Source organism: Primulina eburnea, chromosome 3, assembly GCF_022965805.1.
Source record: "Primulina eburnea isolate SZY01 chromosome 3, ASM2296580v1, whole genome shotgun sequence".
Taxonomy (NCBI): domain Eukaryota; kingdom Viridiplantae; phylum Streptophyta; class Magnoliopsida; order Lamiales; family Gesneriaceae; genus Primulina; species Primulina eburnea.
This window is the reverse complement of record NC_133103.1, coordinates 12,305,774-12,333,176: the sequence shown is the minus strand read 5'-3', so window position 1 is coordinate 12,333,176 and position 27,403 is coordinate 12,305,774. Positions and strand designations below refer to the sequence as shown.

Here is a 27,403-nt window from a genome sequence, read left to right as displayed (position 1 = left end):
ATTTTGTGGTATTTGGTTCGCGCCTAATGGAAGGCAATAACATTGCAATTATAAATAATGTAATGTTTTTTAACCCAAATACTGAACTCATTCCTTCTTAACCCATAGTCTATAATCTCGACTCTAAAAACTTATTATCGGAAGTAATAACTAATTCATTTAACAAAAATTATTAATAGATCAATATATTCATTTTATATTTAATTAATTTTTAAATAAATGAAAATTAAGTCTAAAATTATTCGTCACACTAAATTATATATATTTGTATTTTTAAGTAATTAGAAGCAGTAAAGAGTAAATTTTCAATTGGTTGATAAAAAAAAGGTGACTTGCATCTCACGCTGATTAATGGTAGACTAGGCTAGAATATTAAATAAAACAGTTATTTCCTCTAAAACCAAAACCCCAGTCTGAGAGTCTCCATTTCTCCGGGCCATTCTCTCTCCATTGATTTCTCATTCCCGAACTCGATAGCTAAGATTTCGCTCGTTTCTACGATCAATCAACTAATGAACTTCTGCTGAACACGAAATTTCACGCTCCCCGGAGTCTCATGGCGGAGGAGATCGCAGCGCTCGTCACTGCCGTCTCGTCCGGTGACTTCTCTCGGAGCCTCCGCTCCGATGCATCGGCGTCTGTTTTCAGGACAGGATTTCGGAAGCTCTATTCTATTCTTAGACAATCAGTGAAGCCGGTGGTGTTTGAGAAAACTGGCAGTAAAGTAGGGCTGGAAGTGTGGGATCAAGCTCGGGTTCATGCCTTGGCTTGTGTCTCGCTCACCGTTGTTAAAGCTCTCCGATCGTTACCAGGTGAGTTTTTTTTTTTTTTTGGGTTTGTTGCGTTTCATGTTTGGATTACTGTTATGTACTATTCATTGTGCGAATGGTATTAAGTGTGTTAGTCTCTTCTGGTGTGACGAGACAGTCGAGCAAGTGGAGCCGGTGGTTGTGGCAGTGGTTCATCAGACGATTGAGTTTGCCCTTTGTAGTTTGGAAAAATGGATTGGGAAAAGCGATGATTTGAGTCTTCAGGTTTGTGATTACTTGTGTGAAGAGACATCATTTAATTTTTGTTTCATGTTCATGTGCCACTAATGCTTCTGTTGCACCTTAGCTGACTTTGTACCTCTTTCAGAACATCGTGTTACAACTTTTGGAGGTACTGCTAATTGATGGAGTGGATAAGGAGTTGGATCCTTCTCAGTCGTGTTCTATGAACTTTCTTTTGGAATTGCTGCCTCCTGTGGCTGATAAAGATGATTCTGCTGACAGGCTGGACCACATTGGGTGCATGTTACTGGGTATTGGTCTATCACTGTCTATCATGTCCCATTCACTTTGTTGGCTTTGTAACTAACATGGTAGTTTTTCTTTTTTCTTTTTTTAAGGGGGAAAATGCTCGAAGGAGCAAGAGACAGATGAACGCATGTTAATGGAATTTTTTTCTGAATGCATGCAAGTGGAGAATAGGAATTCACCCATTATCGAGCAGTCTCTTCCCCAGAGTACTAATATGTTGATTGTTCTTTCTCAGCATTTGGCTACTGTTCATTTTGGATGCATTCACCGACTTATCTTTCACTGTAAAGAACTTTTAGAGCTCCCGGTTTCATTTGACGAGAAACCAGTATGTCACAGTTTTCGTAAAATCTTGTCTTTTTGTGTAAGAATACTCAACTTACTGGCAAGTCTTGCAAAAGATACCAAATACGTTGACTCAGAAAATCTAGTGGTGCAATCAGCTGCTGCTTTTATCAATTTATTACCAAGCTTGTTTCGTACTGGTGTCGACTTTGCATATAACAATATTATTGTTGAAAATAGTTATGAAAGCCTCGCAGTTCACTTGTTGGAAGAATTTCTTCAAGTAATGCAATCGTATTTCCTGAAGAATTATGTTTTTCGGAATATTCAAGTATGTATAACAGCTTCTATCTTGAGCAATTTGGATATCGACATTTGGAGGCATAACAAAATTGTTGCTAGCAGTAAGCTCCCTTTGGCTTACTATCCCCGGGTGATCATTTGTATTCTGAAACTCATTTTAGATATAAAGGGATCATGTTCTCGTTTTGAGTTCGATGATCCGAAGACAGGTTATACTGACAGTCATGCCATGGTTGATTCCTCTTCATGTCTCGTTAGTAATGAGAAGTTTTTTCTCTTGAAAAAGCACACATTTGAACAGTTATGTGGACTACTATTCCCACCATCCAATCAGTGGCTAGACAACCTGATGCATCCTGTTATCTTCCTTCATTCCGAGGGTGTTAAATTAAAGCCTCTCCTCGAGAGATCATGTTCCAGTGTAACAAAAGCATCAGGGATCTCTGAATCAGACAATGTTGTTTGTCATGAAGATGAAGCTCTTTTCGGCGATCTTTTTTCTGAAGGCAGTCGCTCTGTTGGATCCATGGATGGTTGTGAGCAATCAAATGTTGCTGTCAGTTCCAGCTCTAGGATCAGCAATACGCCATTGCAAGCAGCTACTGAGTTACTTAGTTTTCTTAAAAGTTGTGTTTTTTCTCCCGAGTGGCATCCTCCATTGTTCATTGATGCAAGCAAAAGGCTAAGTAGGAGCCATGTTGATATTTTGCTTTCCATACTTAGTTCCCAGGATTGTTGTCTTGAAGAGAGGAATGGGGACAATCGCCTAACTCTGCAGGAAGAGAGGAAGTTCGGACATGTTCATGTACTTTGCTTTGAACTATTGCAGAAACTTCTTTTGCATCGAGCTTTATCTGAACTCCTTGAAGAATCTATTGTTGAGAACATACTAATTATTGAAAATGGTGCTTATATGTACAATGATCAGACCCTTGCTTTGCTTGCCCGTATCCTTGTGTGCCGAGTGGGTTCAGCTGGTATTATCTTGAGGACTAAACTTTATGAGACATTCCTAGAATTTATCCACGAGAAAGCAAAAACTGTCAGTTCAACGTGTGCTGCTCTGAAGGATATTGTTGAAACTCTTCCTTCTCTCTTTCACATTGAGATTCTCTTAGTTGCGTTTCATTTTTCATCCCAAGAGGAGAAGTCTATGTTGGCTAGTAAAGTACTGTCAGCGCTTCAAACCATTTATATTCCCCCTACAGGTTTTGATACTGAGCAATTGTCATGCTGGGCCTTGTTGGTTTCGAGGCTGGTTTTATTACTACGGCACATGATTTATCATCCCCGCTCTTGCCCTTCATCTCTACTTCAGGACTTCAGGACAAAACTTAGGGAATCCCCTGATCTATGCATGCATAATTCAGCAAACTATTTGTTGTCATGGCCAGCCACTGTGCTAGAGGGCTTGGCAAGTGAATGGGCAAAACAAAACCCCTACAGAAAAATTTTGCTTAATCAGATGGTTGATATTGCACCCATTCTGTCTTCTTTATGTGAAGATTACCATTCAGTTGATTTCTTTGGTTTAAGTTGGAGGGAGATTCAAGCCTCTTTTTCACGGGTTCTTGGATTTTGGAAAGGTAAAAGATCTGCCAAGGTGGATGACTTGATTATTGAACGGTATCTGTTCTTGCTTTGCTGGGATATCCCAGTTTCAGTATCTTTTGCAGAAAATTGGCAAGTTGTTTCGAGTGGCCTGAGGTTTCCTGATATCTTAAATGTGGAGAATTTTGTTTATTTTAGCCATTGTATTTTTGGCAACTACCTCAGCAGCAGCGAGTGTGCTGGCATTCCAGATTGTGTGTTGAGTTTGCTTCAGCAATTTGATGGTTTTCTATTGCGTGAGGATGTTGAGGAACTTGGTTGGGACTTCTTCAGAAGCGGATCCTGGGTTTCTTTCGCTCTGTCCTTTATTTGTACAGGCATTTGGGCACATAATGAAAAGGATCCCGCCACAAACTTGGGTATGAGCTGCCAGGCTTATGCTGCCAAGGATGCTGGGTATCCTGTGTTGGCCAAAAGCCTTATTTCCAACTATTTTCAAGATGATCAAATCACAAAGCTGATCAAGATATTGTCATCTTTGTTAAATAGTTATTTACGAATCTACCGAAATGCTTTGTCCTCAACCATAAAAAATGGGCATCTGTCTGTTGACAGATTTTCGCATCTGTCGCTTCTTAAATATATCGATTTTGACATCAGTATGCAGGAAGATTTCTTTGGAAAAATGGGGATTAATCCTAGCTTGCTGGAATCTTTCTACGAGCTTTCCATGAAGCAAGACAGAATTGTTGAAAAAATGGCTCTGGGGATTCGATCTAAAACTTTTTGGAAAGTTGTGTTGCATGGGTTTCCCCTTGTTCTTCAATTTCCAGGTGAAATTGTATCGTCTTGTATTCTCAATGTTAATGGAATTATTACTATTCTTGATGGATTGATGAAGGTCAAAGATTCTAGAGGGATCAGCTGTGAGGTAGAAGAGGTAATTAGTGAGATACTTCTGTCTATCCTGACAATCAAATGTGACAAGGTATTTGGAAGTCTCAAGGGTGAATGTGAAAATATATGCCAAAGCTTGAGTTTGGACTTTGAAGTGGGGGCTGATTATAGCAGCTTATTTATCATGAAGCGCATGGAGGAATTCCTGCAGAGTGTCAATGAAGGAAAACATATGGATAGTGTCCATGAATTTGTAGTCACAAAAATGATTGATATCATTTACAGCCTGAAGGATGATCCAACAAAAAATGTCATTTTCAGGTTTTTCCTGTCTGTAGAAGATATCTCTGAGAAGATTAAGAATTACTTTGGTTCCCTTCGTGGCGATATATTGGTTTTGATTGGTTCTCTGGATCACTGCCACTCTGAGTCTGTTAATGTGAGAGTTCTCAACCTTTTCATCGATCTTTTGTCTGACGATTTATATCCTGAAGTAAAACAGAATTTACATAAGAAATTTGTCATCATGGATACAGTTTACCTTTCTAAGTGGCTGGAAATCAGGTTATTGGGATCTGTGATTGAAACACCAAATGGCGTCACTGGCATAGGAACTTCAGTCTCTTTAAGAGACTCAACCACAAATTTTTTAATGTGCCTTTTGGCATCAGCTTCTCAATTCCAGTTGCAAGAACTACAGTCTCATTTACACGAAGCCATGCTACTTTCCCTAGACAATGCATTCATGTTGTTTGATTTGGAATCAGCAAAAGGTTATTTCAATTTTGTTGTCCAGATCTCACAAGGGGAAGCATTAGTTAAGCCACTGCTACTGAGGACAGTGGGGTTGATAAAGAATCTGGCTGGTGATGAACGACTGCTTCAAGGATTGAAGTATCTTTTTGGATTCCTCGCAAAATCCTTGAGTGATACTGGGCCTTCTAGGTGCATTTCTGGAAAGTTATCAGGGAATACTGTTTCCAGCTCTGGTTCTGGTTTGGGGCCTTTGTCTTCTAAATCGTTTAGTTCGAGAAAAAATGTCGAGAATTTGGTTCTCACGGTTAATCAAGGACCTACTTCAGTTGATTGTGATGATGCTTCAGTTGATGATGATGATGAAGACGATGGGACATCTGACGGTGAGGTTGGTAGCGTAGATAAGGGTGACGAAGACGATAACAACAGTGAGAGAGCCCTGGCGTCTAAAGTTTGCACATTTACATCCAGTGGCAGCAATTTTATGGAACAACACTGGTATTTCTGTTACACATGTGACCTGACTGTCTCCAAAGGTTGTTGCTCTGTGTGTGCAAAAGTTTGTCATCGTGGTCACCGCGTTGTATACTCTCGCTCTAGTCGTTTTTTTTGTGACTGCGGCGCTGGAGGAGTTCGAGGCAGCAGTTGCCAGTGCTTGAAACCTCGAAAAGTCACTGGAAGTAGCATTGAAACCAATCGAGTTGCCAGTAACTTACAGTCTTTTCTTCCTCTTACGGATAGCACGAATCAAATGCCCGAGAGTGATTCAGATGTTGATGAGGATGCATCAGATGACCTTGATAATTTCACTAGGTTTTCTATTTCAAATGAGGTTCAAAGTAGGATGCCAATGCTACTCAATGAGCTTGAGGTTGAAGATCGGATTCTTGGAGTTTGCATGTCATTGTTGCCAACTATTACTGGAAGAAGGGAGTTCCATAGTTTAAAGGACAAAAAAATATATCTGGCTGAAGACAAAGTACTCCATTATAACAGTGATCTTTTACAATTGAAGAAGGCCTATAAAAGTGGATCATTAGATTTGAAGATCAAATCAGATTATTCAAATGCAAAGGAACTAAAATCCCATTTGACTAGTGGTTCTCTCGTTAAATCATTACTCAGTGTAAGTTCCCGAGGTCGGTTGGCTGTTGGAGAAGGTGATAAGGTAGCCATATTTGATGTGGATCAGCTAATTGGACAAGCTACGGTTGCTCCGATCACAGCCGATAAGGCAAATGTGAAACCAATTTCTAAAAATGTTGTTCGTTTTGAGATTGTACGTCTACTCTTTAATTCACTGGTAGAGACTTATCTTGTTGTAGCAGGCTATGAAGATTGCCAAGTCCTTACTATCAATCATCGAGGTGAGGTGATTGATCGCTTAGCTATTGAACTTGCTCTGCAAGGTGCTTATATCAGACGCGTAGACTGGGTTCCGGGTTCTCAGGTTCAGCTTATGGTAGTGACTAACAGATTTGTGAAAATATATGATCTGTCACAGGACAATATCAGCCCTGTGCACTATATGACATTGCCTGATGATACAATAGTGGATGCGACTCTTATTTATGGATCTCATGGCAGAATGTTTCTCATTGTTCTATCAGAGCTTGGCTGCTTGTACAGGTTAGAGATGTCAGTGCAAGCCAATGTTGGTGCTAGACCATTGAAGGAAGGTATTCAAATAGAGGGAAGAAACAAGCAAGCTAAGGGCTCGTCACTATATTTTTCTTCTACTCATAAATTGCTGTTTCTGTCCTACCAAGACGGGAGTACCTTGATTGGCCGTCTCAATCCAGACGCAACATCTCTGATTGAAATGTCAGCCGTATATGAGAATGACCTGGAAAGTAAGCTCAGGCCAGCTGGATTGCACCGTTGGAAAGAGTTGCTGGGTGGTAGTGGGTTGTTTGTTTGCTATTCTAGTCTGAAATCAAACGGTGTACTGGCCATCACCTTGGGAGAGCATGAAATTCTTGCACATCATTTACGGTATACTGCTGGGTCAACTTCAGCATTGGTAGGGGTCAGTGCTTACAAGCCTTTGTCAAAAGACAAAATTCATTGTCTTGTTTTGCATGAAGATGGGAGCCTTCAGATTTACTCACACATTCCCGCGGGGGTGGACACTGGTGTAAATTTTATTTCCGATAAGGTTAAGAAATTAGGATATGGTATTCTGAAAAATAAAGCTTACGGGGGCGTAAAACCAGAATTTCCACTTGACTTTTTTGAGAAAACTGTCTGCATAACACAAGACGTCAAACTGAGTGGCGATGCCATAAGGAATAATGATTCTGAAGGGGCTAAGCAAACTTTGGTATCTGAGGATGGCTTCTTAGAGGGAACTAATCCTACTGGATTCAAGGTATTGCTGACGTACATTTTACTTCATTTTTCATCTCCTTGTTATTTACATTTATTGATCACCTCTCTAGGTCTGGTCATGGGTTAATTGACAAATTTACTTGTCTTGAACCCCTTCCTCCGTCTCTCTTTGACGCCCATGCTGTGTCATGGTCGATCTCTATTCATTAAGCAACATTTTGCACTGTGGGACATGTTTTGTATGTAGTTAGTATCTGTTCAGCTGAAACCAAGTTGATGCTAGGCAGACAATTTTGGTTTCTCCATGTTTTATTTTTAGCAGATTCCACATAAATATTTATCATTGTTCATCTCGTGTGTATGAAAGTCCGTGCTCTTTTGAAGTTTGTAGTCACTGATCAGCTGCAGGTTCAGGTTTTTTTCATCTTATAAATCTGTTATCCAATAGTAATCTTTAGATTGGCCGTTTTGCTATATCATGCTTAAAAGCAAGAGAGATCTTTTTTTAACCCCAAACTTCTCCAAGTTCACTGTGTTTTTGTTGGACATTTCTTATGCAGATAACTGTGACCAATTCAAATCCCGATATTGTCATGGTTGGTTTTCGCTTGCATGTGGGCAATACATCAGCAAGTCATATTCCTTCAGAAATTACCGTATTCCAAAGAGTGATAAAATTGGATGAAGGCATGCGATCTTGGTATGATATTCCGTTCACAGTGGCTGAATCACTATTAGCTGATGAGGAATTCACAATTAGCATTGGAAGAACCTTCAGTGGATCTGCTTTGCCCAGAATAGATTCCTTGGAAGTATATGGTCGAGTTAAGGATGAATTTGGTTGGAAAGAGAAGATGGATGCCATTCTAGACATGGAAGCGCACACGCTTGGTTGCAATTCATGGTCTCCAGGGTCTGGGAGAAAGTCTCGGTATGCACAATCTGCTTCAATCCAGGAGAAGGTTGTGGCTGATGGTCTCAAGCTCCTGTCCCGGATTTATCTTTCGTGTAAACCCCACAGATTCTTGAAAGCTGAAGAAGTTAAATTGGATTTGAGTAACATTAAATGCAAGCAAGTTTTGGAAAGTGTATATGAAAGCGACAGGGAGCCTTTGCTACAGGTTGCTGCTAGCCGCGTTCTGCAGGCTGTGTTTCCTAGGAGAGAGATCTATTACCAAGTAATTCCAGCGGTCTCACTTTACTGTTGGTTCTTAATTTCACTTCTCCAATTTCATATTTGATCATACTTGGTTCTCAACTTAAGTTGTTGATTTCATGTACAGAAGCTTGTCATAGTCACATCCATCATTTTGTCCTTAGGTTAAAGATGCCATGCGCCTTAGTGGAGTGGTAAAATCCACATTGTTACTTTCTTCAAAGCTAGGAATGGGTGAGCCCACTGCAGGGTGGATTATAGAGGAGTTTATGGCTCAGATGCGCGCGGTTTCTAAGATTGCATTGCATCGCCGTTCCAACTTGGCTACTTTCCTTGAGAATAACGGTATCATAATTCAATATAAACTGAGTTTTCTTTTTGTTACTCATAGTCTAGGTACCTGCAAGAATTTTGAGACGCAGTTGTGGCCGGTCCTTGATTTTTTGTGCATTGTGCTTTCTGAATCTGGAAATATGCGTGCATGTAATAGTTTTGATAAGATGTAACAGGTCCTATAAGTAATGACCATCGTTTATTGCTATCAGCTAGTGATGGGTTAGGTAGTAGCTTCGTATTGCGTTGTGGATTTCTTATCCGCAATCTGTTGTAACCAAATCTTTATATATATATATATAGTCTTCTATCAAAAAAAAAAAGAATCTGGTTGATGATTGTGTACTATGACATCATCATGGGTAGAAAGTTATTTATTCTTAGAGATTTTCTCTGCACATTGTAACATCTACTGGATTTCTTCCCGGTGCTGTGCTTTATTTAAAAAGGAATTCTCCATTATCACCAAATCACTTAAAGTCATCCTTGGCGACTTTCTTTGACCTCTTCTGTGTCTTTTATTTATGTTTTCTTTTACTCCACATGCTTCCAGAAGCTTTATCTTTTTTGTTGATCAACTTCCAATTATCTGCTGTGGCATAAAATGTTGTATACTTTTACAGCTGGCTGTGATTGATGCTCTGAGATTTAATTAGCTGTCCCATTGATTCGTGATTTTTCCTCAAGGGTTATAATTTAATCATTGAGATTGATGCAGGTTCTGAAATTGTTGATGGACTTATGCAAGTACTTTGGGGAATCTTGGATGTAGAACAGCCAGACACACAGACTATGAACAACATTGTCATATCATCTGTAGAACTTATTTATTGTTACGCAGAGTGTTTGATATTGTCTGGAAAACCTGCGGCTCGGCAATCTGTTTCCCGTGCTGTCACATTGTTTAAGAAACTTCTTCTATCAACGAACGAGGCTGTTCAAACTTCCAGCAGGTAAATAGTTTTAGAATTTTCTCCTCGTATAACACATGCACTTATTGTTTCTTCTTTACAGCTTGGCTATATCTTCAAGACTGCTCCAGGTTCCCTTTCCGAAGCAGACTATGCTAGGTACAGATGAATTGGAGAATACAACACCAGTTCCATTACCTGCTGATGCTACAAGTGCAGCTTGTGGAAATAATCCTGTTACGATAGAAGAAGATTCAACTACTTCATCTGTACAATATTGTTGTGATGGCTGTTCAACTGTTCCTATATTGAGACGCAGATGGCACTGTGCTGTATGCCCTGACTTTGATTTATGTGAAGCATGCTATGAAGTGCTAGATGCAGAAAGACTTCCTCTACCGCATTCTAGAGATCATCCTATGTCAGCAATTCCAATTGAAGTAGAGATGTTAAGTGGAGATGGTAGTGACCTTCACTATTCTGCTGATGATTTAAGTGATTCAATTTTTTTGCCAGCTGTTGCTGATGTCAACTTGAAGAATGCAGTTCCATCAGGCCTTGATTTGGAGCCTAATGAGTCTGGGGAGTTTTCAGCTTCAGTTGTTGATGCTGTTACCATATCTGAATCCAAAAGGGCTGTCAATTCATTACTTCTCTCGGAGCTCCTTGAACAGCTGAAGGGATTTATGAAGACTGCCTCTGGTGTTCGGGCTGTTCCCGTGATGCAGCTCATCTACAGATTGTCGTCAGCTATCGGTGGTCCTTTTGTTGATGGCACAGAGGTTGAGAGCATAAATTTGGCAAAATTGATTAAATGGTTTATAGATGAGATAGAACTTGATAAACCTTTCATTGCTAGAAGCCGTTCATCTTTTGGGGAAGTCACAATTCTTGTCTTTATGTACTTCACTCTCATGCTACGTAACTGGAACCAACCAGGTGGTGATGTTTCGGGATCAAAAGCTGCTGGGACAGCAGATACACTGGACAAAACAACCATCCACAACCCACCCTCCACTCCCAGTTCATCATTGGATGACCGTGATAGAAGTGACTTGACTTCTTCACTGCATAGGGCCTGTGGCCTTCTTAGGCAGCAGGTTTTCATTAATTATCTCATGGACATCCTGCAGCAACTGGTCATTGACTTTAAGTCCCCTTCTGTTAGTATTGAAACTTCTTGTGGTTTGAACCCTGGTCCTGGCTGTGGTGCTCAATTATCAATCCGGAGAGAGGTGCCAGCGGGTAATTTCTCACCATTTTTCGCAGATTCATATGCAAAAGCACATCGGAGTGATGTTTTTGCGGACTACCCTAGATTGTTGCTAGAAAACACTTTCCGATTGGTTTATTGCCTAATTAGGCCTGAGAAGCATGACAAAGTTGGGGAGAAAGATAGGCAATACAAAGTTACTTTTGGTAAGGATTTAAAACTTGATGGGTACCAGGATGTTCTCTGCAGTTATATCAACAATCCACATACAACGACCATTAGGAGGTATGCAAGGAGGCTGTTTCTTCATCTATGTGGCAGTAAGACACAATATTACAGTGTTCGTGACACTTGGCTGTTTACTAGTGAAACTAAGAAGCTCTACAAACACATAAAAAAATCTGGCGGATTTCAGAATACCTTTTCATATGAAAGAAGTGTCAAAATAGTGAAGTGCCTATCCACCATTGCAGAGGTAGCGGCAGCGCGACCTCGTAACTGGCAGAAGTATTGCCTGAGGCATTCCGATGTCTTACCTTTTGTGATGGTTGGAGTCTTTTTTTTTGGTGAAGAATGTGTGGTTCAAGCTTTGAAACTTCTGAATTTGGCTCTTTATACTGGAAAGGATGCAAGTCATTTTTCACAGAGAGCTGATGGTGGAGAGATAAGTTCTACATCCAATAAGCTTGGGGCTCAACCTCTTGACTCTAAGAAAAAGAAGAAAGGTGAAGAAGGAAGCGAAGCTCTTACAGAGAAATCTTACATGGATATGGAACAGGTGTTAAATGTCTTTACTGACCATAGTGATGATTGCCTGAAACAATTTATTGACAAATTTTTGTTGGAATGGAATTCAAGTTCTGTGCGTGGAGAAGCCAAGTGTGTTCTTCTTGGTGCCTGGTACCATGGTAAGCAGTCATTTAAGGAATCCATGCTAACTGCTCTCTTACAGAAACTGTACTGCTTGCCTTTATATGGTCAGAATGTCGTCGAATATACAGAACTTGTGACCTCCTTACTGGGGAAATTTCCAGATAACAGCTCAAAAAAACAAAACAATGAAATCGTAGATAAATGCTTGACAGCTGATGTGATTAAATGCATTTTTGAGGCACTTCACTCACAAAATGAGCTTTTGGCAAATCATCCGAATTCACGCATTTACAACACTTTGAGTGGTTTGGTGGAATTTGATGGTTATTATCTTGAGAGTGAGCCTTGTGTGGCTTGCAGCTCACCTGAGGTCCCATATAGCAAGGTGAAGCTTGAAAATTTGAAGTCTGAAACAAAGTTCACCGACAATCGTATTATTGTGAAATGTACTGGTAGCTACACCATTCATAGCGTGACCATGAACGTTCATGATGCGCGGAAATCCAAGTCGGTGAAAGTTCTGAATCTGTACTATAACAATAGGCCTGTGGCTGACTTGTCGGAGTTGAAAAATAACTGGTCTTTGTGGAAGCGAGCAAAGATATGCCATCTTTCTTGCAATCAGACTGAGTTGAAAGTGGAATTCCCCATTCCTATAACGTCATGTAACTTTATGATTGAGTTGGATTCTTTCTATGAAAATCTTCAAGCACTGTCCCTTGAACCACTTCAATGTCCACGCTGCACTCGACCTGTCACTGACAAGCATGGAATCTGTAACAACTGCCGTGAGAATGCTTATCAGTGCAGGCAATGCCGCAATATTAACTATGAAAATCTGGACTCATTTTTATGCAATGAGTGTGGATACAGTAAATACGGACGTTTTGAGTTCAATTTTATGGCTAAGCCAAGTTTCATATTTGATAGCATGGAAAACGATGAAGATATGAAAAGGGGATTGGCTGCAATAGAATCTGAATCAGAGAGTGCTCATAGGCGATATCAACAGCTTTTGGGATTCAAAAAACCTTTGTTGAAAATTGTTTCTAGCATTGGTGAGAATGAAATGGACTCTCAGCAGAAGGATTCTGTTCAGCAAATGATGGTCTCGTTGCCAGGCCCTTCCTTCAAAATCAATCGCAAAATTGCCCTTCTTGGTTTACTCTATGGTGAGAAATGCAAAGCAGCATTTGATTCTGTGAGCAAAAGTGTTCAGACTCTTCAAGGCCTCAGACAGGTGTTGATGAGTTATCTGCACCAGAAACGTTCTGATGATGCTGCTGCAGCCTCGAGATTTGTTGTATCGAGGTCTCCTAATAGTTGCTATGGCTGTGCTAGTACATTTGTGACCCAATGTCTTGAACTTTTACTTGTGCTGTCAAAACATCCTAGTTCTAAGAAGCAGCTTGTTGCTTCTGGCATTTTGCATGAGTTGTTTGAGAATAATATACACCAAGGCCCAAAAACTTCTCGTGTCCAAGCCCGGGCGGCACTTTGTGCCTTCTCTGAGGCTGATGCGAATGCTGTTGCTGAATTAAATTGCTTGCTGCAGAAGAAGGTCATGTACTGTCTTGAACATCACCGGTCAATAGACATTGCTCTGGCAACACGTGAAGAATTAATGTTGCTTTCAGATATCTGTTCCTTGGCAGATGAGTTTTGGGAGTCGAGATTAAGAATTGTGTTCCAGTTGTTATTTAAATCCATCAAACTGGGGGCCAAGCATCCTGCTATATCTGAGCATGTCGTTCTACCATGTCTTAAAATAATTTCTCATGCGTGTACTCCCCCAAAACCTGATGCAATGGATAAAGAGCCAGCGAATGGAAAATCTGCCCTACCATCACAGATGAAAGATGGTATTAATTCATGTGTATCTGAATCCAGCGTAGTTGTGAGTGGAAGCAAGTATACATCAGAATCATTAGATAGGAATTGGGATGGTTCTTCGAAGACTCAGGATATCCCATTACTAAGCTATTCTGAATGGGAAAGAGGAGCGTCGTATCTTGATTTCGTGAGGAGGCAGTATAAAGTTTCTCGGGCGGTTAGAGCTGGTCAGAAATCTCGGCCTCAGAGATATGATTATTTGGCCATGAAATATGCTCTCCGATGGAAGCGTCGTTCTTGTAAAACAGGTCAGAGTGAGATTAGATCTTTTGAGCTTGGATCATGGGTTAAAGAACTCATATTGAGTGCTTGTTCACAGTCAGTAAGATCGGAGATGTGCATGCTAATCAGTTTACTTTGTGGCCAAAGTTCGTCGAGGAGGTTTCGGTTGCTTAATTTGCTAATGTCTTTGTTACCTGCGACTCTTTCAGCTGGTGAAAATGCTGCGGAATATTTTGAATTGCTCTTTAGAATGCTAGATTCAGAGGATGCACGTATTTTCTTGACTGTACGAGGATGTTTGGCCACCATATGTAAGCTAATCACAACAGAAGTGAATAACGTGGAATCCTTGGAGAGGAGCCTCCATATTGATATTTCTCAAGGTTTTATTCTTCATAAGCTCATAGAGTTACTTGGAAAATATTTGGAGATCCCTAATATAAGATCCAGGTTAGCTTCGTTTTTTCTGATACATCACAAACTTTGTTGCAATGTATTGAATGTTCTTTTTTGGCTGCAGATTCATGAGGGATCAGTTGTTATCTGATGTTCTGGAGGCCCTTATTGTGATCAGGGGCTTAATTGTGCAGAAGACGAAATTGATTGGTGACTGTAATCGCCTTTTGAAAGATCTTCTCGACAGTCTTCTGCTTGAGAGCAATGAAAACAAACGGCAGTTCATCCAGGCATGCATTGGTGGCTTACAGATTCATGGGGATGACAGAAAGGGCCGTAATTCTTTGGTTTGTTCTCTGCTCATTTCTCAACCTCTTTCTTTGTTTTTCCATTTACGGAGTTTAGGGAACTTCAATTATACACTTTGTACTTTTATAGTGTTACCATTCAGATACATACTTATTTAGCACTACTGTATTTAATTCTACTCTTTGACTTAGCCTTTATGATTTGAGATGCATGGGTGAGAATTTATCATATCTTCTTGTTTGAATATGACGAGTATCTGGAAAGAATAGTCACACTCATCAATTATGTCAGTAAAATTCCCTTCATACGAGTAACCTTGCAATATATGATAGTTGTGTCAGTTGATTTATGTGATCATGCAGTTGTGTTCTGAATTGAATCAAAACTGTGTTACTTGTGCAGTTTATCTTGGAGCAGCTCTGTAATTTGATATGCCCTTCGAAACCAGAACCTGTGTATCTTTTGATACTAAACAAGGCACATACTCAGGAGGAATTTATAAGGGGGTCGATGACCAATCCTTACTCGAGTGCTGAGATTGGTCCCCTGATGCGAGATGTGAAAAATAAAATCTGCCATCAGTTGGATCTTCTGGGTCTTCTTGAAGATGACTATGGCATGGAATTGCTGGTTGCAGGAAATATCATCTCTCTCGATTTAAGTATTGCTCAAGTATATGAACAAGTTTGGAAGAAATCAAATAGTCAATCTTCAAATACTGCCTCTGGGAGTGTTTTTTTGTCTGCTAATACTGCCATGCCAACAAGGGATTGTCCTCCAATGACACTCACATATCGGCTTCAGGTTTCCGCTGAATTTATATATTTGTTCCTACATATTGTATCTAGTTGCTTTTCTGGTTGTTCTGTCCGAGGAAGATCTCATGGTGGTTCCGTGACCATAGATATTTATTCTTAAGACTAAAATAAAGGAAGGAAAAAATAAGGACAAATTAGTAATAATACAATTTAAACTCACACCATGCACTTTTTCAGCTTTAGTAATGGAACAAGTCCATCAAATTGCAGGGGTTGGATGGTGAAGCTACAGAGCCTATGATCAAAGAATTAGATGATGATAGAGAGGAATCCCAAGACCCTGAGGTCGAGTTTGCAATAACTGTTGCGGTCAGAGAATGTGGGGGTCTGGAAATTCTATTGAGCATGGTCCAGGTATGCAACTTATTTTAGATGACTTCGCCTGTTTTTAGTCCAGTATTCTTACCTTGTCGAATTCCTCTTATCATATCTTATTACTGGAAAATACCTTTCACTTTAATAGTCCTGAATACATTTAACAGCGTCTGCGCGAGGATCTAAAGTCGAATCAAGAGCAGTTGGTTTCTGTGCTAAATCTTCTAATGCTTTGTTGCAAAACAAAGGAGAACAGAAGAGCATTGTTAAGATTGGGGGCCTTAGGTTTACTCCTTGAAACTGCAAGACGTGCCTTCTCAGTGGATGCTATGGAACCAGCTGAGGGCATTCTGTTAATTGTGGAATGTCTTACTTTGGAAGCAAACGAGAGTGATAATATCAGTGTCACACCAGGAGTTCTTACAGTCTCCAGTGAAGATTCTGCCAGCAGTGAACAAGCTAAGAAAATAGTAAGCATGTTTCTGGAGCGATTGTCTCATCCTTCAGGACTTAAAAAGTCGAGCAAACAGCAGAGGAACACTGAAATGGTTGCAAGAATTTTGCCATACTTGACTTATGGGGAACCTGCAGCTATGGAAGTTCTCATCCAGCACTTTGACCCATATTTACAGGACTGGAGTGAATTTGACTGGTTACAAAAGCAATCCGAAGATAACATTAAGGATGAAAAAATTGCTCAGCTTGCTGCCAAACAAAAATTTGCTCTAGAGAATTTTGTGAGAGTCTCAGAATCACTTAAAACGAGCTCTTGTGGTGAGAGATTTAAAGATATTATATTGGAGAAAGGGATTACTGGAGTTGCTGTAAGACATTTGAAGGAAACTTTTTCATGCACGGGACCGCCTGACTTTAGGACAACCGCAGAATGGGCATCTGGATTAAACTTGCCGTCTGTTCCACTTATACTTTCTATGCTTAGGGGGCTGTCAATGGGTCACTTGGCCACTCAGAGATGTATTGACGAAGAAGGAATATTACCTTTGCTTCATGCTTTGGAGAGTGTTCCGGGTGACAATGAGATTGGGGCAAGGGCTGAAAACTTGTTGGACTCTCTTACTGACAAAGATGGAAATGATGCTGGATTCCTGGCAGAAAAAATTCGCCAGCTACGACATGCCACACGTGATGAGATGAGGCGTCGAGCACTGAGGAAAAGAGAACAGCTGCTTCAGGTGATTCTTTTCATCTTTTGTTGGTTTAATTTCTGATTACCATACTTGCTGACATATATTTGCCACTTGCATGCCTTCTAGATATGATGTAATTTATAGGAACCCAAAACAAAACACATTTCAGGGGTCATGATGCTACAATAGTTTTTCCCATATATGTTGAAAATGTTGCTGGAATTTTTTTGAAATGTATGTTAGCATTAACAACTTTTTGTAATATAGCAATATCCATTACTTTTTGGTGGTCTTAGAAACAAACATGATTCAAGTTTCACTGCCAGATAATATAACAGATGTTTTGATAATGAAATTTTATTTACCTTGTAACCGTCTCTGATCTAAGATTTTAACGTTGAAAGGTGCTTGGAATGCGGCAAGAATCGACTTCGGACGGTGGGGATCGAATTGTTGTTGCCCAACCTATCCTGGAGGAAGGTTTAGAAGATGTTGAAGAAGAGGAAGATGGGCTGGCTTGCATGGTTTGCAGAGAGGGCTACGGATTGAGACCTACTGATTTGCTGGGTGTTTACGCGTACAGCAAACGAGTGAACTTAGGCGTTGGAAGTTCAGGGAATGCCCGTGGAGATTGTGTTTATACTACTGTCAGCCATTTCAACATCATACATTTTCAGTGCCATCAAGAGGCTAAAAGAGCAGATGCTGAGCTAAAGATTCCTAAAAAGGAATGGGATGGGGCTGCCCTTAGAAACAACGAGACACTCTGCAACAACTTATTTCCTCTGAGAGGGCCTTCTGTTCCTTCAGGGCAATATGTCCGATATGTTGACCAATACTGGGATTATCTCAATGCTTTGGGACGCGCTGATGGAAACCGGCTGCGGTTGTTGACATATGACATTGTTTTGGTATATACTTCCCTTTTTTTTACAAATTTTTTGTCTCACCCCTGTGTTGGCATATACTTTGGTGCTTTCCCCTCATGGTTAGTTGTTCATGGCATTGTCGTGTGTAAAAACCATTTAGTTATTTGTATTGTTTTGCTCATGAAGAAAGTTGTAGATTTTAACGTCGTAGTTATTTATGCTCAGATGCTAGCTCGGTTTGCGACTGGTGCATCGTTCAGTGCGGACTGTAGGGGCGGTGGGAAAGAAAGCAATTCCAAGTTTTTACCTTTCATGATACAGATGGCACGGCAATTGCTTGATCACGATTCTTTGCAACGCATTAACATGGCCAAGTCTGTGGCAACTTATCTGTCGTCTCCTACTTCAGAATCCAAAATCTCTTCTTCTGGGACACAGTCTTCCAATGGGACAGAGGAGACTGTCCAATTCATGATGGTTAGCTCACTTCTCTCAGAATCATATGAGTCATGGTTGCAACATCGCCGTGCCTTCTTGCAGCGAGGAATCTACCACGCTTATATGCAGAAGCATGGCAGATCCTTGACTCCCAATCTACCTAACATTTCAAGTCCCGACAATGGAGCAATCCAGTCTTTAGAGACCAGTGGATCAGAGGAGTTGTTTTCCACCATTCAACCCATGCTTGTGTACACCGGCCTGATCGAGCAGCTCCAATGTTACTTCAAGTGCGCGAAATCATGGAACATGGACATCCATACTCGAGGAGCCTCCAAGGACACGGAAGGGGAAAATGATGCCGGAAAACTGGAAGCTTGGGAGGTTTTTATGAAAGAAAGATTATTGAATGTGAAAGAAATTGTGGGTTTCTCCAAAGAGTTGCTGTCATGGCTTGAGGACATTATTTCTGCTACGGACTTGCAAGAGTCATTTGATGTTATGGGTGCATTGTCGGATGTGTTGAGTAGTGGCTTCCCTAGATGTGAGGACTTCGTGTATGCTGCAATCAGTGGAGGTAAAAGCTAAATTTCAGGCTTATTTTTTTGGTTGTTGAAATACGGAATGTGGTAATAAGAGTCTATTGGCTCCAATTCATGTTCCAGTTGTGTAAGATTTTTCAAGTTTTTTTTTATTTTTTATTTTATTGTTGTAACATGTTTTACATGAATACTGGCAATCAACGTACAGTTGTATTTGTGAATACATGTGTTCGAGTTATTTCCCAACCAAAGCCTGTTTATGTTATAATTGACAGCGGATATAACTTTTTTAGCAGTTTATGTATTCTTTTATTTTAAATCTTAATTTAAAGTTAAGCTCCCGATGTATTGAAAAAGAAAATGAATTCACATAAAGAAGATCGAAAGGAAAAGGGTAAATCAATTATCAATTTATCAGAGGAAAATAAGGAGTAAAACATATATGCGAATAAATGAAAATGATAATCACTTTGAACGAGACTTATAAAAAAATGTATAAAAATCATAAAAGATCTAATAGCTCGTATTTAAGATTTTATCAAATACTTTCGAAAAGGTTATAAATTATTAAACAAAGTCCATATAATATTCATCACTTTATCAAAAAGTTGGCATAGGAAAATAGAAAATTCAAATTCCATCCTAAACAGACGCCTCAGAAACTAGATAAAACTTCCAAATGAGGTTACAAATTAGTCTCCCGCGCACATAACGAAAGCCATCAAATTGTTGCGCGAATGCAAAATATGTTGGAAGATATCTCCGCATATTTTGATAGAACAATCAAATCATGTGTTTTTGTTGCATGAATAATTTATATCCTTGTGAACTAGTCATAGGAGACACAGATACTGATATTTTTATAAGAAACTTGTAATTGTTGATTATATTTCCACCTGCATATGCTCAGCCTGTTTATACTCAATACTTTAAATAATACAATTTTTATTTTCTCATAAAAAATTATCTTCCATTAAGATTACCTCAGACAGTGCTCGTCACTTACCAGAACCGTTGTTGTTTCGATAGTTAGTCTAGACAAGTCATGGACCATGGAATACCTACCCTGATCGTGCACAAAAAAAAAAAAAAACAGTTGGAATCAAGAGAATGGGTGGTTCCATGCTGGCAACCTAGCTTCGATAGTTAGAATCGAAACTCGAGCCTCGATGGCCTCAGACAATTTAGCTGTAACTGGATTGCAATCAGACCAATAATTCATATCCCGATAATTCAACAGTTCCAGTTGACAAACTACCCATAACTTTCAACACTTGCTTCTTAGACCAAGTAATGAAACATCTAAGTTCAAAACTCTGATAAATGACAAATATCAAGATGAAAGATAGATGTGATGATGCCTCTCGTTCTGTTTTAATCTATGAAAGAAATAATGCAAAAGTACTCCTAATTTGTTTTTACGAAAATCCATGTATCATCAGGATAGCCGGATAAATATTAATACCAGAAATACAATTACATGCACACAACCAGAAGTATGACCCGTAATGACAGTGCAAAAAAAGCTGAGTCGTTTAAAGTGGAGAAAGACCGGATTCAGCCCAGACGTCCACATACTCATCAAAGACTAGAATTATTCTCCATGATAGAGCACGATATCATTCACTTTTTAGTAATTTTCACGTCAAAAGGTGTTCTAAAGTACAGCATCTACTACCACCACTTGCAAATATTTGCCAAGAACGCAAAAGGGAGTACAGAAACAGGCTTAGCTTCAAGGAAGGACGCAGTGGTAACAAGGGATGTTGAACTGGTGAAATAAGAAGTAATCCAAATGTTGGAAATTTTGACATTGGATTCTTGATGGTAGACAAGATCAATAGATCATAGCATCAAATCTTGGCTCATAGAAACAAACCTGACTGTTGTACGATTGCAGAGCACATCCAACAATCCAAGACCACACTTTTTTATCAACGTCGTAGAGAAGACCTTTCCCTTGGTTCCACGATGTGAAACATATCAGATTATCCTGACCAAAGCATTCAAATCTTTCTGCTGATAATCTCAAGAGAGCTCGAAAATATCTAGGTGGCATCCTACTTACCTCAACCCAAACAAAATTTGAATGATCAAGCTCCCATATCCTCATGCTTTGAAGGGTACTATAAAGACCGATTCTTCCAACTAGAAACAGGCGCTTCTGAGTTCCAGCTACTAGATACCCATCCAATAAAGACCGAGGAAATTTTGCAGGGATGTGTTCCCAGTGGCCCGTATCCATTCTATACATCATCAAACCTAATGGTGAAAGAGTCTCCAAATACAACCTCGAGTCACAAAATGCCATCTTTGAGGAGCAAAGATTAACGGCAGGCATGGTTTGGTGAAGTGACCATTTGCAAAGCTTTGAGTCATATACTTCTGTAGGCAAGGACTTGACACCATAAATGTCACTGATGGCTATAATTTTAAAAGACCGATCTTTTCGATCAACTACCATTATCAATTGTCTTTGTTGATTATAATGCATAGCTGGCAAAGTCCTCCAAGTTTGTGTTAATGGATTACAAACTAATGTTTTGAAAGTCAATCCATCCAATCCTGAGAAACAAACCAGGCCCCCTGATGAACCAACCAACCAGAAAGCCCACTGTGGCAGAAATGTAAATGGAATCCGAAACAACTGTTTCAAAGGCAAGCTGAAAACTGAACATTGAGGAGTCTGTGAATTTTTCCAAAATGTGAGAAGGCAAGGCCCATGGGAGGGTACTTGTGAATGGAACTTCAGAAAGCTATTGTCTTGCAAAATTGAATTCCATCTTTTGCAAACAGAACGGAGCCGAAAAATCATGAATGGTGGAACTCTAGCCAATATTTCATTTAACAAATCTTCTGGCAGCATGGCCCATATATTATCTTCCATCTGGATATCTGGTTGTACAGATTTACAAAATGTGGCCATAATTTCTTCGTCTAAACCCCGTGGTTTGGTCTTAATCACTTTCTGCCTAGACGGACTCGTGCTCCCCGAACTCATCCTGCCAAGAGGGCTGGTATTCCTTGATCCACTTCCGCTAAAACTTGCTTGCCGGTGGAAAGTTTCCTCCTCACGTAAAGATCCACTTCTCACTGATCCGGGATTTGATACTCTCGAACCAGCTTCAGAAGCTTCTCCAGCCATATCTAACATTCTATAAATACTCAATAACTTAAAATAAAACTAATGTCGAATCTTTTGAAGAATCTTGTAATGACCCCTTCCTTGCCTCCAAGAGGATTGAGTCTCACGATTTACACGGGATGGTATCAATTTATGGCCTCATTTTATCATCCAATAATCTGATTCTGCAGTTCCAGTGACGATCCAAAACCAGCAACAAACCCTCGCCCCAAGAAAACTATGTAAATGGACTTGAAACTCAAGCCTTCTGTATAAATAAACAATCAGATGAAAATGACCATTTACCTAGACAACAAAAATTCTAAGCACCAGCAGACAAATACAACAAACAAGTTCCAATTTAAATTGAACATTTCATGTTCCAGATACGAAACGAAGAATTTGGAGGTTCAAATAACAACTATATAAAAAAAGATTACGATTTTGCCAACAGGCGAAACTCCGGAACAAAGAGCCGCTAAAGAGAGATGGGTTACCTCGTATTTAATTTAAAATCCGATTTCAGACCTCGCAATATCCAATTTTTCTCCAGCTACTGACTATATAGACATCAAAACACAATTTCTTAAGTTTATGATTACACTCCCACCCCAACCTGTGTGCTCCCACTTTGAAGATTATCACGTTTCATTGACTCCCACACTCATTTACCGTTAATGGGTTTGTGTTTCTTGCTCTCACGCAGTTCGAATTCGCTATCGATTCTTGTTTTTTCCTTTCTGATTGGAAGGAGACCTTCTTGAGTACTGTCGGACAGAGGAGAAATCTTGGAAGCATAGAAGGACTGGGTCGAGATAATTGGTCAGCGGCCTAATCTATTGACCGTTGTACAATTTTATTTTCAATTTGATTTAAACTTTCTAATCTTACTAAGTAGCTTAAAAATAAATGATAAAAAAGGGAAAAATAAATAAATAAACTTTATTCAAAAAATAAATGATTGTTAAGGTTGAAACCATATCATAATAAATAAATAAATTATAATGTGATTCATAAAAAAAATTAATTCCATGAATATATATGTGTACATACATATAATTATGAGTTGGCTCAAATTGAATACCAATAAAAATTGGATGCCTATGCATTTTTCAAAATATTTACCATATAAATGACAAACAATGTTAGCAACTAAGATAATTCAGGAGAGAGCTTTAAAATACAATTTTGCTCTTAAAATTATGGTAAAAACTTGTGAAACGGATATCTTATTTGAGTCATCCATGAAAAAATATTACTTTTTATGCTAAGAGTATTACTTTTTATTGTGAATATCGATAGAGTTGACTCGTCTCACAAATAAAGATTTAATGAGAGACGTACTCTAAAATTATATATCCAACTAGTATTTAACTCGTGCGATGCACGTGATGATATTATTAAAAATCAGTGAAAATGAATAGATATTTAAATTGAAAAAATAATATAATTATAAAAAATAACAATAAAAACTATTTTTTCGTTAATTTTAAAAAAATTCTTAAATACAACGTATGTCGATTAATTTTATAGCTAATAGTCACTATCATATCTCAAAATTTTAGATTGTGCTAGCCTATGACAATGAACTGAAGCTTATCGTGTTTAATGTATTGATGTCGGCCACCAACCTTAATACATATTTAATTTCTTTAATTTTCGAGAAGCTACATATTATTATTTTTTAACATGTGATAAAAAAATATTTTTAAATCACATTCAATAAAATTATTGAGAATTATTTTTTAAAAAATTCAATAATTTCATCTAAATCCACATTCACAAAAAATTTTGGGACATTACACGTGTCTAACACATTTGAATGATGACAATAATTGTTTCATCAATATCTTTATCCAAATAGGTTGTGATTTTATTTACAAAATATCTTCATAATATACACAACAGCCTATTTCGAAAGAAAAATGAAACATGTGATCATAAGTAAATGATGTATAAATCATAAAAGTTATTTAATTAACATTTCTTATGTGAATTCCAAAACAATGTCAATAAATTTTATAAGGTGTCTTCTAATAAGATGCTTACTTTCTTTAGAATTGGTTAATCATATCCATTGCTGGAAATTTTATACTATCATATATCCGTGAACTTTGTAATATAGAAGAAAATATCACAATAGTAATACATAATAATTAAAATTTTGTACAAATAGTTGAATAATATTTTTTATTTCTCGATAATGAAAGACATGTTTCAAAGTGTCTTGTTGTTCTCATTGTTTTCATATGTAGGTAGTTCATAACAACGAATAAATCTAAATTTAAACGAACATTACATCTTGGAAAGATTCAACTCATATATGGTGCTGAAAGAGGAGTCATTTCAGAATTCAATTTTGGAGTAAATGAATTTAGTAAGATAAATAGAATAAAATTGGTTTCTAATATTATATGTGATATTGTATTATTTATAATTTTAAATTCAAATAAGACATCCCAATGGACATAAATTATACATTGGATATTTTTGATAGAATTATATCATACATTAACTCTTTCAAAACATTAACTCTTTCAAAACACGTTTATTGATAGTAATTTAATGTCCATTTGAAACTCTTTTGAATCTTTCTCTTTTAATTTTTTTGTGCACTCTTATTTGAATTTTTAAGAAGACAATTCAAGATATACAATATACATATGATTTTGGAAGAAAACTACAACAAATTAATTCTTTCAAATTAAGATAATTTATAAATAATATGTATTTGAGATAAAAAAAAAATTATGATTATTAAATAGTAAATTAATGTTCGTTGGAAAACCATATTAATATATATATATATATATATATATATATATATATATATATATATATATATATAGATATCAATATAGATTTATAAATAATATGTATTTGAGATAAAAAAAAATTATGATTATTAAATAGCAAATTAACGTTAATTTGAAAACCTTATTATAGTGATAATTTTTAACACTCAACTAATTTTATTTTTAGAAAAATTAAATAAACTAATTAAATATTGTATTTCTTTTTTAATAAGTAATTTGGGCAAGAATTACTTAAAATAGACAAATTTATTTTTGAATGATTTACCTCGTGAGTGATACTGAACATTGCAATCATTTATATTTTAATTTTATTTATAGAGTTTTTAATTAAACTGATTGATATAATCATAACAGAATTTTTAATATAGTTTATGTTTTTAATAGAGTTTAGTTTTAATTTGAGTAAAAAAACATATAATACATAAATTACATTTGAATTAATATAAAATTTAATTAAATTCAAAATTGAATTAAATGAATTGATATAATCAATGCAAACAATAATTGAAGTGATCATTTATTGCAGTAATTAAATCTTTTTTTTTTAGAAATGACATTTTTGGCGGGAAATTACTATTTTTGGCAAAAATTACTATTTTTGGCAAAATGCAAACAATAGATATAGATGTGTAGGAATCAGGATAATAAAAAATAAAGTACCAAAGAACGTATTTTAAATTTAATTACATTATTTTACTTATAAAGTATATGTTAATTTTATTACTATTTTTTTTAAAATAGCATGAGAGATGTGCCATTTTTTTCCATCATATCAAATTACTTTGAAAGCTACAATTTATTATTTTTTTAATTCGACCACTTCAACCTAATATAACCATGCAATAAATAAATGTTTTAAGTTTTCAAAATTTAGCCTTAACGAATCATGAGAAAAAGGAAAAAATTGAAGTTAAAATAATCTCGGTTAAATTTTATTTTATTTTTTTGAAAACAATCCTACCCAGTCTATTATTATATTAGACAGGGTTAGCTTCTTTTCTTTTCTTTTTTTTTTAATTTACAAAAATACCAGCTTAGTTGTTTAAATATGCATAGGAATATAAATATGGGAAGTTGGAGTAATTTAAAAAAAAAAATGAAAAGGAAAAGATTGTTGCGAAGGGAAGATAATTAGATAAGTAGGGCTAATTAAATCCTTTTTTTGTGGGCAATTGTCGTTTGGGAGCTCAATGCCGATCCATGGACCAAATTAAATTTGCAAAACTGAAGTGGGCCAATAGGCCCAAATCAGTGGTAGTCGGCTACCCAGGAACCGGAGTTTGTATCCTGATGATATATCTTACCGTATCGTATCAAAAATTATAGTATAAATAAATTTTATATCGATATTGCACCGAAATTTTTGGTATACCATTTATATATAACTAACATAATGATTATACCGAAATTATATGGTATACCGAGACTTTGATAAGGTATAGATACATATCGTTTTATATCGAAAAAATCTTACATTTTTATAAATTTATTGTTGTAAAATATTATATATTTTATATATATTTTTTTATCATAATAACTAAGCATGATGCCAAAGAAATAAAAAGATTGAGACAATGCTTAGAAAAAAGAATTCGACATCAAGGATTTTGGTAGGCTGAAGTATTTTCTAGGAAGTGAAGTTGATTATTCGAAGCAGGAATCTTTACATCATCACAGTATAAATATGTCATGGATTTATTGACAGAAACCGAGATTTGAGATGTCAATCGAGGCTAACCCCACGGGAAACTGCACTGGATAAGAATCCCTACCAAAGACTTGCAGGAAGGTTCATTTATTTAACTCACACAAGACCCGACATTATTTATGTTGTAAATATATCCAGTCAGTTCATGCTTAATCCAAAAGAAATGCATCTCAAAGCTGTCAACAGAATTCTAAGATATTTAAAGAGAACAACTGGGAAATGATTATAGCATTAATTTAACCAAGTCTGTCTTTTATAAAATCTTTGGTTCAAGTATATCGGTGAGGGTTCGTGTGGTCTAACTGTGAAAGAAATTACCATTCGTGTGGTCTAACTCTTTCCTGATTGTTTTCGCATCTTTTATAAAATCTTTGGTTCAAATATATCGGTGAGGGTCCGACAGACTCCATCCTTCGATGGTTATTTTAAACTTCAAAATAAAAGGTATAAAGTATAATTATGATGTTGAAAATAAGTTTTAAAAGCAATTCTTTTACAAATGACACATGGGAGAGATCATGTTTCCTGCTTGTTGGTCGTTGGCGACCACTCCTATTTGCCCTTATCAAGCATCTCTCGGTCCGGCGCTCTGTGTGGTTATATTCGTACATGCAAGGTGACGCTAAGACTAGTGTCAAGGTCCTTACCGGATTTTATTCTTATAACTTTTGATGTCTTATCGCCTTATTCGCAGTTGGTGCTTTAGTTCTCCGTAAACAGCCGCTCCAGCAGTATCATCATCAGATACAGATTCTCCCTGAAATCTCCGAAGGAAGGTGGATCAGCTCGAAGTAGTGCACCAACTTTAAGAATGTACGGCAATGGTTGTGGAGGTGAATTTTCATCAAAACTGTATATTTTGGTGTTGTCATAAAGTTGTCGTGAACCATTATTT

General features: G+C 37.5%; 2 protein-coding genes across 3 annotated transcripts; one reads left to right on the top strand and one right to left on the bottom strand.

The window, feature by feature from the left end:
* Window positions 1-381: 381 nt before the first annotated feature.
* On the top strand, window positions 382-19,100 carry LOC140826482 (auxin transport protein BIG-like). The gene is made up of 14 exons (XM_073188810.1): window positions 382-812; window positions 928-1,034; window positions 1,138-1,303; window positions 1,391-7,464; window positions 7,985-8,602; window positions 8,745-8,925; window positions 9,632-9,866; window positions 9,928-14,475; window positions 14,546-14,768; window positions 15,133-15,534; window positions 15,759-15,902; window positions 16,031-17,056; window positions 17,416-17,922; window positions 18,106-19,100. The coding sequence occupies exons 1-14, from the start codon at window positions 557-559 to the stop codon at window positions 18,904-18,906; spliced, it is 15,288 nt and encodes a 5,095-aa protein (XP_073044911.1). The 5' UTR covers window positions 382-556; the 3' UTR covers window positions 18,907-19,100.
* Window positions 19,101-20,306: 1,206 nt separating this feature from the next.
* On the bottom strand, window positions 20,307-22,810 carry LOC140826481 (F-box/kelch-repeat protein At5g15710-like). Of its 2 annotated transcripts, none has more exons than XM_073188808.1 (2): window positions 22,482-22,810; window positions 20,307-22,252 (listed from the first exon to the last, which is right to left on the bottom strand). In XM_073188808.1, the coding sequence occupies exon 2, from the start codon at window positions 22,012-22,014 to the stop codon at window positions 20,698-20,700; it is 1,317 nt and encodes a 438-aa protein (XP_073044909.1). In that variant the 5' UTR covers window positions 22,015-22,252; window positions 22,482-22,810; the 3' UTR covers window positions 20,307-20,697. The 2 variants fall into 2 exon arrangements, with proteins under 2 accessions (XP_073044909.1, XP_073044910.1); XM_073188809.1 differs by having other exon boundaries at window positions 20,307-22,249.
* Between the last annotated feature and the right edge of the window lie 4,593 nt (window positions 22,811-27,403).